Below are 16,054 nucleotides of genomic sequence, written 5' to 3'. Positions count from 1 at the left end.
ATATATGAGCAATGTTTATACTCACATTATGTTTTTTAAAAGAAAACAATACCTTTAAAATTAATTTGTCTAAATCATACAGCTTATGGACAATCATGTTCTGACCACAGGGTATGCAGTCTTAACCAATTCACAGCTAATGTAGATTATCTTCCTGATTTATGGATAATGCAAAGCCTCCAGAAGTTGAAGGAGTCTGAGGTTTTAGCTGAATAGTCTTCTACCAGACTTATCAAAACAATAAAACAAACATAAATTTGGTAGGCAAAGAATGTTACCTACTTCCTTAATAAGCTTGAGAAAAAATGAAAAGAAAATGAACATAAAAGTTAAGTACAATATTACTGTCATTACATATATTTTTAAGCAATGGCTCTGCTTTTGTATCTAGAGTACTAGAATTAAAGTCCTATGCCACCAGGGCCCATCTAAATATAATGTAACATTACCCCAAACTACCCATTGTCTGGTTCTTGCTGGTGACAGTGGTAGAACTGCTTATGCTGACATTCTAATACAGTTTCATCCTGTAGCCAGCTTCTGAGTCCTGAAGGTGTTTTACCAAGGTTAATAGCACTACTAGTAGCTGAAACACTCACATGTGAATACTACTTTTAAAAAAAAACTTTGTAATCACCGACTGGAGATAGTAATTGACAATCACACTGATTAAGCCAGTTAAAACTCTGAAGTCCTTTTTATTAAAGGCCAGACCAAGATCAGGCTTCAGACTCTGAAAAGTCTTTTGGTGCCCAGGTTCAGGAGTACATATTTTTAAAGGCAAAACCCACTAAGATACATCAAAATTAAGTGATTGTTAGAGTAACTTTGAAGCATTTATTATTGGCAGAAAATGGTAGTTATTTTAGATATAACTTGTCAATTATTTCGGTTAGTACATCTGGACCATGGCCAACGACCTGGAAATCATATACGTGTTGCCAAGGCCGACTGGCATTAAATGGAGTCAAAACAAGATCGTATTATCTTAATCATTTTATTTTCGTTATTTTTCTACTATGTTCGACATCCAAGCTCACTTTGTTGTTTTTTGAGAAATCAATTCAAATTATATCAACATTCAATTTCCTTTTGTTGAGTTGGGAATAACTTGGTCCAGAACAGTCCGCCAATCCCATAGGTGGCGCTGAAGCGCTGTCAGATGAGTTACCGAAAGCAGAAGCGTTGCCCCTTTCCGCCTTCCAGCGGTACCGATTTCGTCACCGCGTTCTTGTGCGTGACTGCCGCCCGCGTAAATTTGAAATGGCTGATGAATTGCGGGCGGGTGTAGTTCTGGAAACTGAAGCTATGGTTCCAACGAGGCCTGACTTGACTGCGGAGCAGGAACCGGCGTCCTGGAAGGAAGGTGAGCACCTCCACAGAGACTGATTCCGTGGCTGCCGGCGGGGCCCGGCCAGCCTTAGGACGCGGATACCTGCGTGGGGAGGGCTGCTCTGGGCCTGGACCTGCTTGGGATCTTTGTATTGAGCCAAGACTGTCTGTTTTAACCGACATCTAAGAGGTCATGCGCTACACTTATCCTTTTTTAAAAACAAGCTTGAATTCTGATCCTAAATATCTGTCCTTAGGACTAAGGAGAGATAGCTCGCATACAGTCAGAGCTTAGTCGCAATAGAATCCAGAAATAGAAGCAACCCAGGTTTTCTAACCCTTAAGTTCTTTATACCTGGTCATAAAGATTCTATTATCGTTTTTATTTTTATTTGCCGAACTATGTCCTTGGATATACTAGGAAAGCATGCTACCTCTAAGCTACATCCCCAGTTCCTCTTTTTTGTTTGTTTGTTTGTTTGTTTTGAGGCAGGGCCTACATGGCCTGGCTGACCCAAAACTCATTATGTAGACCAGGCCAACCTCAAAACTCCATTCCACCTGTCTCTGCTTTCCAAGTACTGTGATTAAAGGCATGTGCCACATGACCTTCCCTGTTAATTTTTTAAAGTTAGTTTATTTTTAACACGTTCAGTTATAATGTGTAGTAGAAAGAATTCTGTAGAAGAAAGAAAGCACAGGTGGCTTAAATCTGCTACTAACGTGCTTTGTGAACTGTCAGACGTTGCTTATGTATAGTTTACTCCCTTAGAAAACAACCAGTAGTTCTGTTATAAAAATGCAATGGTATGAAAAAGAGTCAGCTTTAAAGTGGCTGTAAGGAACTCAACTTGTATGCTATTGTAAAAGAAATATTTAAAAGTTGAGTTTACAAGCCAAGCCAGGGGTGATGGTGCATACCTGTGATCCCAGCACCCAAGTGGTAGGAGCAGGAGGGACAGGAATAAGGCGTCATTTTTGGCTATCCAACAAGTTAGTGACCAGCCTAGCTAAACCAACAGTCACAATCAAACTTAGAGAGACAAAGTTGACGTCATGGTTTCCCAAAGGGTGGGGGAACTAGGGACATGTTTGTCAAAGGAGAATGAACAGCATGAAGAGTAGATCGTGTATTCTCACCATTTAAAGAAGCTTTGTGAGGTAATGGAAAGCTAAGTCTTTTTGTGGTAATAATTTCTTGATGTATAAATGTAAACATCATGAACATCTCCAGTAGATGAGCTTACTTTTCTACTTTGGTTTCTTTGAAAAAAATTAATTATTACATCAAAGATAAATACTTTGTAGGTATTTCAATATAAGCTGTTATTTCATGTCTATCTTACATGAAAAAATACATGAAAAGTGGTTTCTGCAACAGTTTCTACAGTAGTTACTCAGGCACTTCTGTAGTAGCAATTGGTTTAGTTCAGATCACTGCCTTCCTTTTAAATAATGCAATTTAGGTGTGTGTACACTGATGGGCATGTGAATGAGAACTGCAAAGAATCTGTGTATGCAATGGCATTTTTAGCTTGTACATGTAAAAGTTTATTTAAGGCATGTGTACAAAGGCTGGTTGATTAGAATTTCAGTGATGTGGAGAATTTGGAATGTTGTAGATCTAAAGTCTAATTGCAATTTATCTTGGGCTACTTTATGTAATCACTCCTTGCCCACCTCTCCTTTGACTAGCAGGTGCAGCTGAAAAGCATTTTGGAATGCACTAACTTAACAAACAGTTTCTACCAATCAAGGGACTAAATTTCTATCAGCATCTGAGATTTATAGCTGAGAGTTCTCTGCTTGGCTATAACTCACATCTCATGTTTCCACCAATGTATTTGAAGAGTGCCTTGATTTATGACTTACTTTGTTCTGTTACCATAAAACAAACAAAACAACTTAATGAAACTGCTTCCACATTGGAATATATAATTTGGGGTAACCTAACACTGTGTTCTTGGGTCATGGTCACTTTGCTGGCTAACTTTACACAAGCTAGAGATATCCGAAAAGACTGAACATCAACTGAGAAAAATGCCTCCATAAGATCCAGCTGTAAGCATTTAATTGTTTTGTTTTGCTTTTCGAGACAGGTTTTCTCTGTGTAGCCTTTGACTTGCTTTGTAGACCAGGCTGGCCTCAAACTCACAGTGATCTGCCTGCCTCTGCCCCACGAGAGCTGGGATTAAAGGTGTGGGCCAACACTTGGCTGTAATCATTTTCTTTCTTCTTTTTTTTTTTAAATTAATTTATTCTTGTTACATCTCAATTGTTATCCCATCCCTTATATCCTCCCATTCTTCCCTCCCTCCCATTTTCCCCTTATTCCCCTCCCCTATGACTGTTCCTGAGGGGGATTACCTCCCCCTGTATATGCTCATAGGGTATCAAGTCTCTTCTTGGTAACCTGCTGTTCTTCCTCTGAGTGCCACCAGGTCTCCCCCTCCAGGGGACCTGGTCAAAGGTGAGGCACCAGAGTATGTGAGAAAGTCATATCTCACTCTCCACTCTACTGTGGAGAATGTTCTAGCCATTGGCTAGATCTGGATTGATTGGGGCATGCCCAGCTCCTTGTGAATTGTGCTAGCCTGGATTCTCTAAAAAAAAAAAAGGAGGTTGAGTAAGCCATGGTGATCAAGCCAGTAAGCAGTACCCCTCCAATGACCTCTGCATTAGCTCCTGCCTCCAGGTCCCAGCCCTGCTTTAGTTCCTGCCTGCTGTTAGAGGTTGGTCTGATGTATTTTGATGCTAATTACTGCTTGCTGTCTCTGTGCTGCACCTTGTACCCTGCCTAAGAGTCTAGCCTGTCTGACCAATAAAACACCCTCACACCTGGGCAGCGCAAATGGGAAAGGCATAGCTAAGGTTCCTGGTCTTTGGGAGACAGGGAATCTTGGGAGGAGAGGAAAGGAGAAAGAAAGCTGTTCCATGGGTTAGGTGGAGGAGAAGCACATGGCTGGCATGGATGGAGATTTGTCCCAAATGATGATAATTAGCAAGTATTTGGGATTATGAATGGAAGGTAGCTTGATAGAAATTATTAAAAGCAGATGGCATAAGAAGTAGCTTAGGGGATCAATATCTGCCCTGCCCCAGGTTAACTAAGGCTATTTTAAAATATAACAGGTATCTGTGTCTTGATTGATTGCTAGCAGGTTAGAAAATACCGCCATAATAATAATAATAGGCTAATAATAAACATTATTAGGCCATACTGATAAGTTAGTCACAGCAGCCTGCTTTTGATTGTGAACTGTTACATGGAACTGTGAGTGAAATAGACCGTTTTCTCCCCAAGTTGCTTTTGGTCATGATGTTTCATCACAGCAATAATCACCCTAACTAAGACAGTCACTCAGTATTTGGCTCCAGAATAAATTCTCTTAGCCCTTTTTAAGTGATAATTGTGTTGCTGTATTGATAGGACCATTTTTATTTTGTTCTTGGGCTGTCAGGTCACCCTGTGGATGATGTCACAGGATAGTGTCATTTTCACATGTGTGAAAATAATACTCCATTTTATCCATGTCTCTCAGGAAACAGTGTTTAACTTCTTCTATATAAACCTTTAAATCTGCTTTTGGAGTTGAACTCAACATGGCAGACATAATATCTGCACAGTGGAACTTGCCTTTGAATGAAATTGACCCAATTTTACTTGCTGGTAGAAGCTCAATTCAAATTTTGACTTTATCTTGAAAAGATCTAGTTTGTATGCATACATTATTTTCACATAAACTTTTCCAGTAATTTCATATATTTTCATTTTATTTTCACAAGATACAGAGCAGAGACAGGATGTTCTTCCATCTCAAACCAGTCATTATAATGATAATCTAGCAAGTTCTGATAGTCTTTTAACTTGAACTTATTCCCATGACTTTCCTAATTGCAAATTGTCATTTTCTGTGTCTGACAAGTGTCCTGGGCCCCACATCCGGCTAATCCAGGCACTGTTTGCCCCCCGGGGCCAACCAATCAGAGCCACAGGTCACCATGACCAGAACATACAAAAAATTCCCTCCTGTGATCTAGCCCTAGTCCCCTCACTTAGCCTTGGTCCTCCAACCAATCAGCTTAAAGAGCAAATTTCCTGTAACCCTCTAACCTATCATGTAACAGCAAGGCTTGGAAAGGGCTTGGAACACAAACCCCGCCGACTGCAGGTTTTTCCTTTAAAAACCCTGTTCCCCTAGCACTAGGGCTTCCATCTTCCCTTCCCATGAGGGGCCTGGCGGTCCAGGCTCTGAGCTTAACTAATAAACAAGACCCTTTGTGATTTTCATTCCTGGTGGTCTTTGTGGGTTTCACAACTTTGGCATTACACCTTGAGTGCCTTAATTGGCGATCTAGCCCCTGGGCATTCAGTGGCAGTTCACCTAATAGATGGAGTCTCAGGTCAAGGTAGATGAATGGTGAGCAAGTGAGCGAGCTCACCCACCCACCCCCTTTATAAGCTAACCAGCCTTTATTTATAAACCCTGGGCAGTAGGGAGGGGTTCTGAGGGTGAATGTGTCTGATTCGTTATGGCTAAATGTGCCTGGATACTTAATCCACATACAGTGGTACAGTGCCTCAGTACTTAATTATCCTAGATGTAAAGAAATGGCTTCTAGTAACAATTAAAGGTTATTTGCAGGAGGCTATCATCTCTGCATAGGAGGGGATACTTCTACGAATTCCCTCTTGTTGAAATTCCTTATCAGGAAAGGATCAGGCCTTTGTTTTTCCTTTAGGGTTATGTGACACTCCTCACAAAATCTGAGGTTACCAGATCAGGTGGAGTGAGAACCCAGGTAAGAAAAGGGAGTCTACCTTCATAGCCTGAAAAAGCAATCTGGAGAAGTCAGACTTCAACCTCATCAGGCAGAGTGTCACACCAAATAGTTAATGACACAGAATTCACCAGATTTTCTGTTATTTAGACAGGCATCATGGCACACTCCTTTTTGTTCCAACACTCAGAGAGGCTGAAGCAAGCAAATCACTGTGATTTTGAGGGCTAGCCTTGTCTATAAAGCAAGTCCAGGACAGCAAAGGCTACACAGAGAAACTGTCTCAAAAAAACAAAAGAAAGGGGAAAAATTTTTTTTTCTGTTTTTGAATTGATTTAATGAAGTTGTGTTTATCTCATGTGGTTTTAAAGTTTTGTTTTTGTTTTTGTTTTTTTCAAACAGTACAAACATTGTAATACCAAGATTTCCCTGTAATGTATATAGGAATTTACTGTTAGTTACAGTGTCTGGAAAACAAATGTTGAAAGCATGGTCGTGATTCAAGAAAAAAAATGTTTTTGAATAATTCTTCACTGCTTAAAATACACAAATGCTGTGGATGTTGGTATCAAATTGTTCCAGAATTTCTTTCAGTATCTATTTCTAAAGCTCTTCTCTAAGGATTGTATCTACTTGTGAAAATATCACATAACACCAGAAAGTTGCCTTTTTCTTTGAATGGAGCTATGAAATTGATTGCTAACATGTTAACAAAAATCTGATGAATTGATTAGGTTTCTTTTTTTTTTTTTTTTCAATATGAAATGTACCTTTGGAAATCTTCAAGCAACAATGTTAGCTTTGAAGTCTTAGGCTCAATAATCATGTGCTTTAGAAAAATATTCTCCACAGAAAATTCAAGCCGCAAATAGAGAACCATTTAAAGTTAGAAAATCAGAAAAAAGACAAGACCATCTACTCTCTCTACCTATTCAATATAGTACTTGAAGTTTTATCTAGAGCAATAAGAAGAAGAGAAGTAGATACGATTTGGAAAGGAGGAAGTCAAAATCTCACTATTCACGGATGATATGATAGTATACATAAGCAACCCCAAAAATTCTACCATGGAACTCTCTCCAGTAGTTCCTTTTTAAAATATACATTGATGTAATTGTTTTGGAGGATGAGAAAGCTACCAGATACTTGGTATCTACCCTGCTACTTACAATAAAAGTAAATATCATGGGAGATGGCTAGTGGTTAATAGAGAACACCTCTGTTTTAGCAGCTCAACACCCATGTTAGGCAGTTTACAATTGCCTGCAACTCCAGTGCCTCTGGCCTCCCTCACTCCTGAGTACATACCCCCACACAGAGTTACACGCATACAAATAATTAAAGTCTTTTAAAAGTTATAACTATTAGCTTTGAAAGAGAAATTGTGATGCTTCCAACAACAACATCCCAACAACAAAAACATCTGTGAAACTTCCTAAAAGGTGGTTGTTTGAAGTATAATTTAGATTTAGAAAGTTTTTTAAGCTTTTCATGATATTACTTGTCATGAGAGGTTAAGTGGGGCTTTCATCTTTAAATCCTTATTTGTATTTTATTTGGATTATCTAAATAGACTTGTGATTAGGAACACTATCTAATAACTAGGTAGTTGAGTCTGTTATGTTGTTTTAGGTTTATTCCAGGATGCAGATCCATGCAGTGATCGTGACTACCATGTTAAGTCAGGTGCTACTGCAAACACTTTCGTGCCAGAAGGAAAAAGTCTTTTTCCACCAATTATTCAAACAAATGAACTTTTATTTTATGAGCGATTCAGAGCCTATCAAGATTACATTTTAGGTGAGTAATTTCTTGTCTTTTTATAGTTTTATTTTGCAAGTAGGTTGTTCTCATATTGTCGGTTGTTCTGAGAAAGTGGATTCAGATGAATTTATTAATTTCTTGTTTATACATTTCCAATTCTTATTTAATTGGTAGCTGACTGTAAGGCCTCTGAGGTGAAGGAATTCACAGTCACCTTCTTGGAAAAGGTCCTTGACCCGTCTGGATGGTGGGCAGTCTGGCACACGAATGTGTTTGAGGTGCTGGTTGAGGTAAGTTGAATTCTTTTATGAAATACATTTTGCCAAGCTTTCTTCTGTATTTATGACTTTGTTCTCCAGGTACTGGATTCATTTCATCTTGTGTCTTTTTAATCTTCCTTGAAGTCATTGATTATTTTTAATAGTAAAGTTTTAAACTAATTTTTGAGGTTATGTGTGTTAATTTTCATAATACTTGGCATCCTCATACATGTGTGACATACTTTGTTCGCATTTGTTTTCCTCCCCACAAACCCCCTCCACATGGTTCCCTCCCTACCTGTTAGTTTCAACTTCTGCTTTTTTATTACATTTTTACTTTACCTCTCTATTTTATACTTTTGCTAAGATCTTTTCCTTTTAATGATCTTGTTTCTAGTTTTTTAATATGTATTTTTACATTTATTTATTCATTGTGTGTATGTACATGTGTACACGTATGAATGTGGAAATCATAGGACAGCTTGTGGAAGTCGGGCTTGGCAGCAAGCACCTTTATCTGCTGAGCCTTGCCTATACCAGTGAACTTTTGAAATCTTCATTACCTATTTCAGTTTCTGAATTCAGCAGTTGAAAAGCTGTGTTATTTTAGGATACCCAGTTACTTTACTTTTTCCAATTGTTTGTGTATTTTGTGATGAAATTTACACATCTCTTGACTTAGATAGCTCTCGTGGTTTTACTTGGAGATCTTATGTGGACAGCTTCCTTTTTAAGTTTTAATTTCTAATAACATTCAGTGCAGAGAACACAATGTTACAATAGCTTAACACTGAACTGTAGAAGATACAGAAATACACTAATATATCACTAATGGCCATAACTCAGACGATGGGGAAAATCATGTAAAATATGCTATGAAATTAAAAATTATTTTGGCTAAATGTGTATATAATGCATTAATGAGGTTTTAGAAAAGAGGTGGGAAAAGGAAAAAATAGAAGAGAAGCAGGGTTAAATAAATGAAATGAAGAAAGATTAAGAAATGTTAAGAGAGGAAAAGAGAAAAGAGCAAGAAATTAGAAAGCACAAAAATGAAAAAAAGAAGAAAAAATTTTCTCAAGAATGAGAAAGTTCAAAATTATCTAGATATATGGAAAGGAATGAATATTAAAATCTATTTTTTAAACCAAAGACAATAAATACTACTAAAGCAACAGGACAGAAGTCAAAAGGTGATAAGGGGAATGAGAAAGGGAAAAAGATTATCCACTAATAAAAAAAGTTCACAGGCAGAATTAGGTGAATGTCTGAAGGGGAGTAATAAAACCATTTTAAAAAATACAATGAAATAAAAATACAGCTGATACTGTACTAAAGACAAAAAGCAAAATATAAGGGTAGTAATAATAATAATAATAATAATAATAATAATAATAATAATAATAATAATGTTAAAATGTTAGAGCAACTTCTTTCTAAGTCCTTGAAAATTGGAAACTCATATGCACCAAGTGGGAGAGGTAGAAGTCTTGTGTACATTTATCTTTCCTTTGGCTTATGCTGGTGTTGAACCTGTATTTTATATTATCTGATGTCCACCAGCTCTATCGTCAGCTTAGTAGTTTACCCTTTTGTTACCAGTGGGGCTGTGAAGATTCTGTCAGCCTCTTAATGTTTCCCAGTTTTTACCCATGAGCTGGCTAATGTTTTACTTAGAGTTATCTCTCAAATGCATTAAGAAAGTAAGAAGCAACTGCAACATCAAATTCTTGTATAGGTCTGCCATGTCTATACAATGGAATTCTTTTAAATATTAATCACCTTGCTGGAGAGATGCAGCTGTGAGTGTAAAGTAGACTTAATGGAATATCCAAGTTTTGAAGCTTACAGCAGTGACTGACAAGATACGTGACTGCAGTTAGGCTTAGGGCAGTGGAACTCTAGGGTTATTCTCAGTTGATGACTTCTGCTCTTGGCATCTGAGGATGGGGCTGCTTTTCTCTGTGCACATCACTGTTTGATCAGAGCCTCTTGCTGCCAGCGCTTTTCTGTTCTTTAGCATCTGGCCCTTCTCTCTACAACTGGAACCCAGAACTATCTATCATCTGTTGTGGCAGGTCAAATTCTGGCTTCCTTTATTGTGGTTGATTCTCATACTGAGGCCCCAGTTTTAGGTCAGTGTTGGAGTATATGGTCTGGTGCTTTGTATTTGTTAATTGCTTGCCCCCTGAAATTCTTACTGGAGACTTTCACATAACCCAAGTATTGCTGTTTATGATACCTGTGCAGGGCCGGAGAAAAGGGGGAAGCAAAAGTTGAGGGGCTTGTGGACAGGAACATCTTGGGAAGAAGAAAGGACAGGTACAGAAGAAGGAAGCCGGGCGGATATTATGGGTTAAGTAGGATGGGCGTGGGCTGAAGGAGATGGAAAACATTAGCAAGTATTTGGGTTATGAATGAAAGATAGCTCAGTAGGAATTACTCAAAGCAGATAGCATGGGATGGGGGCTGGGAGATATAGAAGGTATTTAGGGGATTAATATTTGCCCTGCCCCAGGTGAGTCAAGACTGTTTTAAAAGCACAACATGTGTCTATGTCTTTTATTGATTGACTGCAGATTAGAAAATATCATCGTAATAACTATAGCCTAAAAATAAATATTTATTAGGACATAGTTTTAAATGAATCACAACAGCTCAGTTTCAAAGTAACATATTGCCTGGCCTCTGTCCTACAAGTCATACAGAGAAACAGTAAAATCCTGGAGAATCGCTGGCTCACCAAAACTCACAAGTGGTTTGGTGGCTTGTGAAGCTGTTGGCTTGTTCTGAAGTAGCTCTCTCATTCTTTTTCATCAGCACCAGTCTGGCTTAACTTTCAGAGGCAGCTTCGGTTTCCCTTCCTGCTGCTAAGGAACTTGAATCACATATCTTTTTCTCAGTAGTTTTCAGGTTTCTATGTCACTGCTTTTTCAAATCCTAGTGCTGTTCCTCTTTCTTTTTGAAATATTCTTATTTTTAAAATTCTGAGGCTTTTCCTTCACTGTGTCTCATAGAGAATTGATTTTCTGCCATCTTATCCAGAAGCCCTTCTGTTTATTTTTCTAGATTATACATTGAGGATAAGAGTAATTTCTGGTTTTTGTGTTTGTTTGGTTGTTTTGTTTTGTTTTGTTGTGGGTTTTGTTTGTTTGTTTGTTTAAATTCTTAGAAGGCACTTTGACCCATTTCATATTTTAAAAAACTAGGTGGGCTGGAGAGATGGCTCAGTGGTTAAGAGTGCCGCCTGCTCTTCCAGAGGTCCTGAGTTCAATTCCCAGCAACCACATGGTGGCTCACATCCATCTATAATGTAATCTGATACCCTCTTCTGCAGATAAAGCACTCATATGCAATTAAAAAAAAAAACTAGGTTATAAACATTTGTGTGTTTCCATTTTGATTTCTAGATATTAAAGTGAATCAAATTATTTTGAATTTCAGGTTACAGATGTGGACTTTTCAGCCTTGAAGGCAATAGTGAGGCTTACAGAGCCATGTGTCTATGACTCTAAATTGAGCACTTTTACTTTGGCCAATGTGAAGGAGCTTTTGGACCTGAAGGAGTTTCAACTGCCTCTGCAGGAGTTATGGGTGGTATCTGATGACTCACGTGAATTTCACCAGATGGCACTGGCAATTGAGCATGTCAGGTAGAAAAAGAAGTTGATACAAGTAACCTTGTGGTCAAAATTGTAATTTAAGTGAAGACATTCTGGTCCTTTCTTCTATTCTTTTTTCTTTTCTGTCTTGAGGCTGGAACCTAGGTCCTCATGTTAGGAAATGCTGAGCCACACATCCATACCCTAGGAAAATCTTTTAAAAATAAAAGCAAAAACTTTTAATATCTTACATTTTCATCTTGTTATCACTTCAAACTCATAGAAAAGTTGAAAAAAATAGTACATGTAATTATTTTTATTGCTAAAATTCTTCAAATGTTGACAAAAGATAAAGGATTCTTAATTTGTTTTTTATTAATTTAGAAAGCTATAAATGCTAAGGTTTGTGTTTGGTACATTTTGAATGTAATGGGTTAGAAAAAAAGATGAAAGGTAAGAAAATAAGAAAAGTTGTATACTACTAGTTAGACTAGTATATATCATTTCTAGACTTATGTCTAATCAAAGAAGGTATTTTCTTACCCTATTTTGTAGGTTCTTAGAGGGTGTGTTCATGTGTCTTTTGTGAGTGTTGGTGGACGTTATCCTTTAAATGAGATAATGCATCTTTAGTAACTGGATTAATAAATACACTCTTTTTAAAGATTTATTTTTTTAACTTTTTATTATTATTTTTTATTAATTCATATTATATCTCTATTGTTGTCCCATCCCTTGTATCCTCCCATTCCTCTTCCCTCCCACTTTTACTCTATTCCCCTCCCTATGACTGTGACTGAGGAGGACCTCCTCACCCTGCATATGATCATAGGGTGTCAAGTCTGTTCTTGGTAACCTGCTATCCTTTCCCTGAGTGCCACCAGGCCTCCCCATCAAGGGAACGTGGTCAAATACAGAGCACCAGGGTTCATTTGTAAGTCAGTCCCCACTCTCCACTCAACTGTGGAGAATGTCCTATCCCTTGGCTAGATCTGGATAGCGGTTCAATGTTTACTGCACGTATTAACCTTGGTTGGTGCCATAGTATTTATACTGTATTCCACCTGCATGTGTGTCTGCACTCCAGAAGAGGGCACCAGATGTCATTATAAATGGTTATGAGCCACCATGTGGTTGAACAGCCAGTGCTCTTAACTCTGAGCCATCATTCCAGCCCACTTTATTTTTAAAAATATGTTTTATTTTATGTGTATTAGTATTTTGCCTACATGCATAAATGTCCACCGAATGTGTGCCTGGTGACCATGGAGGCATTAGATCCTCTGGAACTAGAGTATACGATCATGTGAGTGATCATGTGGGTGCTGCGAGTTGAAGCATGGGTCCTCTGTAAGAGAGGTCAGTGTTCTTAACTGATGAACCATCTCTTACTAAGTATTGTTTTTTAATTTATTCAGATAAATTTACTAAAGAAATTTTTCTTTTAGCTGCTTAAAATGGATATATTTCATGAATTTATTTAATTGGACTTTAAGATCTGAATCTGATTTGCTGAGTAAAATAAGAATTTGTATTATTACTTAGTAATAAAGACATTTTGTTTTCAAGTTCTATACAATCTATGTAGTCAAACTTGCTAGTAGATTTGTTCTTTGTTTTGTATTTGCCTCTTTAAGGTGGGGGATAAAAGTTGAAGCTCTTCTATTTCATTATAATGGGTACTGATACATGCGTTCTTTACTTGTTAGCCCTGTTTTTCTAAACAAATTGTTTTTTACAAATAAAATTCCAAGAAACATATTTGAGAAGATAGATGTGTATTTTTCTAGGAACTGGAAGATTAGGTAATACAATGTCAACAATATTGTTTGGTGTTTCGTAGTCTAAAAGATACTTTCTACTTTCTATACCTTTAGTGTCTTAAGCTGAGTCTTCTATAACACTTAGACTTACTATGCCCAGATTGTCCTTTGGAATTTAATTTTATTTCTAAGCCTAATGATTACTCAATATTAAAACAAAATAAAATAAGACCCCCCCAAAAAAAGTGATTAGCACCCAGATTTATATACACATGATTAGAAATGACAATGAGTGCTAAGTTATAATTAGAATTATTGAGATTGCTATCCTATGGTTGTTTCTTGGGGCCGTGACATATGAATTTAAGTCTAGAAGGTTAGCTAGTCAAGGAGGGCAGGTGCAGGATGTCAGTGAGATTAAGATATTGATAGGCTAGCACAAGCAACAGAGTCCAGGAGATGGCAGGCCTGACATTTTGATAGGTCAGAAGGTGCAGTGTTCTGTCAGCCAATTAAGCAGTTCTATAAAAGAACTGTGGAAAAGGACAGAAGAGTTTTCATTTTTGGAAAATATAATCAGCTTTGTGTTTTAAGTTCATTTAGGCTTCTTATTGTAAAACAAAAGGAGGGAAATGGAATAGGTAGGTCAGTTAAAAAGGTGTGTACAGGGCTGCAGAGATGGCTCAGAGGCTAAGAGCACTGGCTCCTCTTCCAAAGGTCCTGAGTTCAATTTCCACCAACCACATGGTAGCTCTTAACCATCTATAATGAGATTTGGTGCCCTCTTCTGGCCTGCAGGCATACAAGCAGGCAGAACTTTATATACATAATAAGTAAATAAATCTTCACATCTTCAAAAGAAAAAAAAAGGTGTGTACAGAGGAGCCAAACATAAATGCTTACACACTAGATACTGATAGGACAGGACAGAAACTGAGAACTGGAGCAGCTTGGACTTGAGCATCTATGAAGGATGAGGTGTATGAGGCTTATTGTAGGTCTCTGCTTTGAAAGAGTAACTCTGGGGAGATGCATAATGAATGATCATATGGTGCTGTATTGGCATGAATAATAGTTGGAGCTAGATATGAAATTTAAATATATTTACCAGGTGGAGAAAGTGGGAGGCACTTGACCAACATGCTACAAGGAAATCTGAAAGAGTATGAAGTGGGGAGTTTACATGTAAGGGTTCTGAAGCAGAAGTGCTTTAAAGATGCATGCTAAAAATGAATGTTCCTGAGATCTGTTTTGAAATAATCTAGTATCAAGATGTATGGTATAGAAGAGTAATAAGTAAGTTTGGTAGAGATGAAGCTGCCATTTTTAAAACTACAATTCATAATATTATTCAGTTTTTTCTATTGCTATATACATTTGTATTTTTTCTAGTACGTTAAAACATCAGGGGATTTCCAAAGAAAATATGCTTGTTGTCCTCCCCTGAAATACTGATTTATTGATTTAGATTAAGGTTTTTGTTGTGGTTGTTTGTTTGAGATACACTCACTATGTAACCCTGAAAATGACATGGAACTCAGTGAAGAGACCAGGCTGGCTTCAAACACACAGATCTACTTGCTTCTGCCTCCAAAGTACTGAGTTAAAGGTATGCACTACCACTCAGCTAGAAAATACAATAAGTATACTGGGGTACCCTGATTTGTAGCCATAGTTGCTAGCTAATGCTTTGTATTAAGTTGCTGCATCATAAATTTATCACTAAGTCCTAGATTTATATCTTTGTTTTTGTTTTGTTTTTTTTTTTTTTCTGAGACAGAGTCTCTCTATGTAGCTCTGGAAGTGGAGAAAAGCTGTATTGATCTGCCCATTGGACATCACAGATCATAGCAGCATCTCACCTGCAGTATTTAAACCTCAACTTTTATTTAAACCCTAATTTCTTTCTCTACTACATAAGTTACACTGCCATCTGTCAAGTTACTGGTGGTTAGTAGATAGTTGTGATACAATGGAAGTTTGCCAGGGCCAGTGACACACCTAAAATCCCTGCATTCCTGAGGCAGGGGGATTGGGGGTTCAAAGCTAGCCTGGCCTACAGAGCAAAATTTTCTCTCAAAAAAACTAGTCCCAGTTAAGAAAACAAAACAGAAAACCCAAAGATTGCATCACTCTAACAACAGAAGTACAACATTGTAGAGAAACAGCTTGAAGCCTTATTTTATATCACTCATGGGTATCAACTGCAGCAAATACTCATTGATATCTTATAAAATTATGTGTACTTGATGTGTTGGTAGGTAGGAAATTTCAGCCATTAAGACATAAAAGCTGTTATGGCATATAAAACTAAGGTTTTATATCCTAATATTACATAATACCAAAACAAAAGCAACTTAGTGGAAAAGGCTTTCTTCTCGTTTCCTTCTCCAGCGGGTGCACAGACCGTCATAGAAAGGAAGGCAGCAGCAGCATAATGAAGCTGCCCCAACCTTTGCACAGGTAGTATGGAGGCAGAGGAATGGCAAGCGCGGCTGTGCTCAAGCCTTGTGCTCAGTATATCTTTCAGCAGGACTCCATGTCTAAGCAT

General features: G+C 37.7%; 1 protein-coding gene across 1 annotated transcript in view; it reads left to right on the top strand.

The window, feature by feature from the left end:
- Positions 1-1,181: 1,181 nt before the first annotated feature.
- Positions 1,182-16,054, top strand: part of SHCBP1 (SHC binding and spindle associated 1) — a 30,938-nt gene continuing 16,065 nt past the window's right edge. Inside the window, exons 1-4 of the mRNA XM_084758834.1 lie at positions 1,182-1,366; positions 7,747-7,914; positions 8,053-8,168; positions 11,583-11,791. Of these exons, the coding sequence (XP_084614960.1) occupies positions 1,264-1,366; positions 7,747-7,914; positions 8,053-8,168; positions 11,583-11,791 (596 nt within the window). The 5' untranslated portion in view covers positions 1,182-1,263. The remainder of the gene's footprint in view (positions 1,367-7,746; positions 7,915-8,052; positions 8,169-11,582; positions 11,792-16,054) is intronic.

The sequence above is a fragment of the Acomys minous genome, assembly GCF_964271855.1.
Source record: "Acomys minous genome assembly, chromosome: 15".
Classification (NCBI taxonomy): domain Eukaryota; kingdom Metazoa; phylum Chordata; class Mammalia; order Rodentia; family Muridae; genus Acomys; species Acomys minous.
The sequence above is the reverse complement of the archived record's forward strand: the minus strand, read 5'-3'. Positions and strand labels throughout refer to the sequence as shown.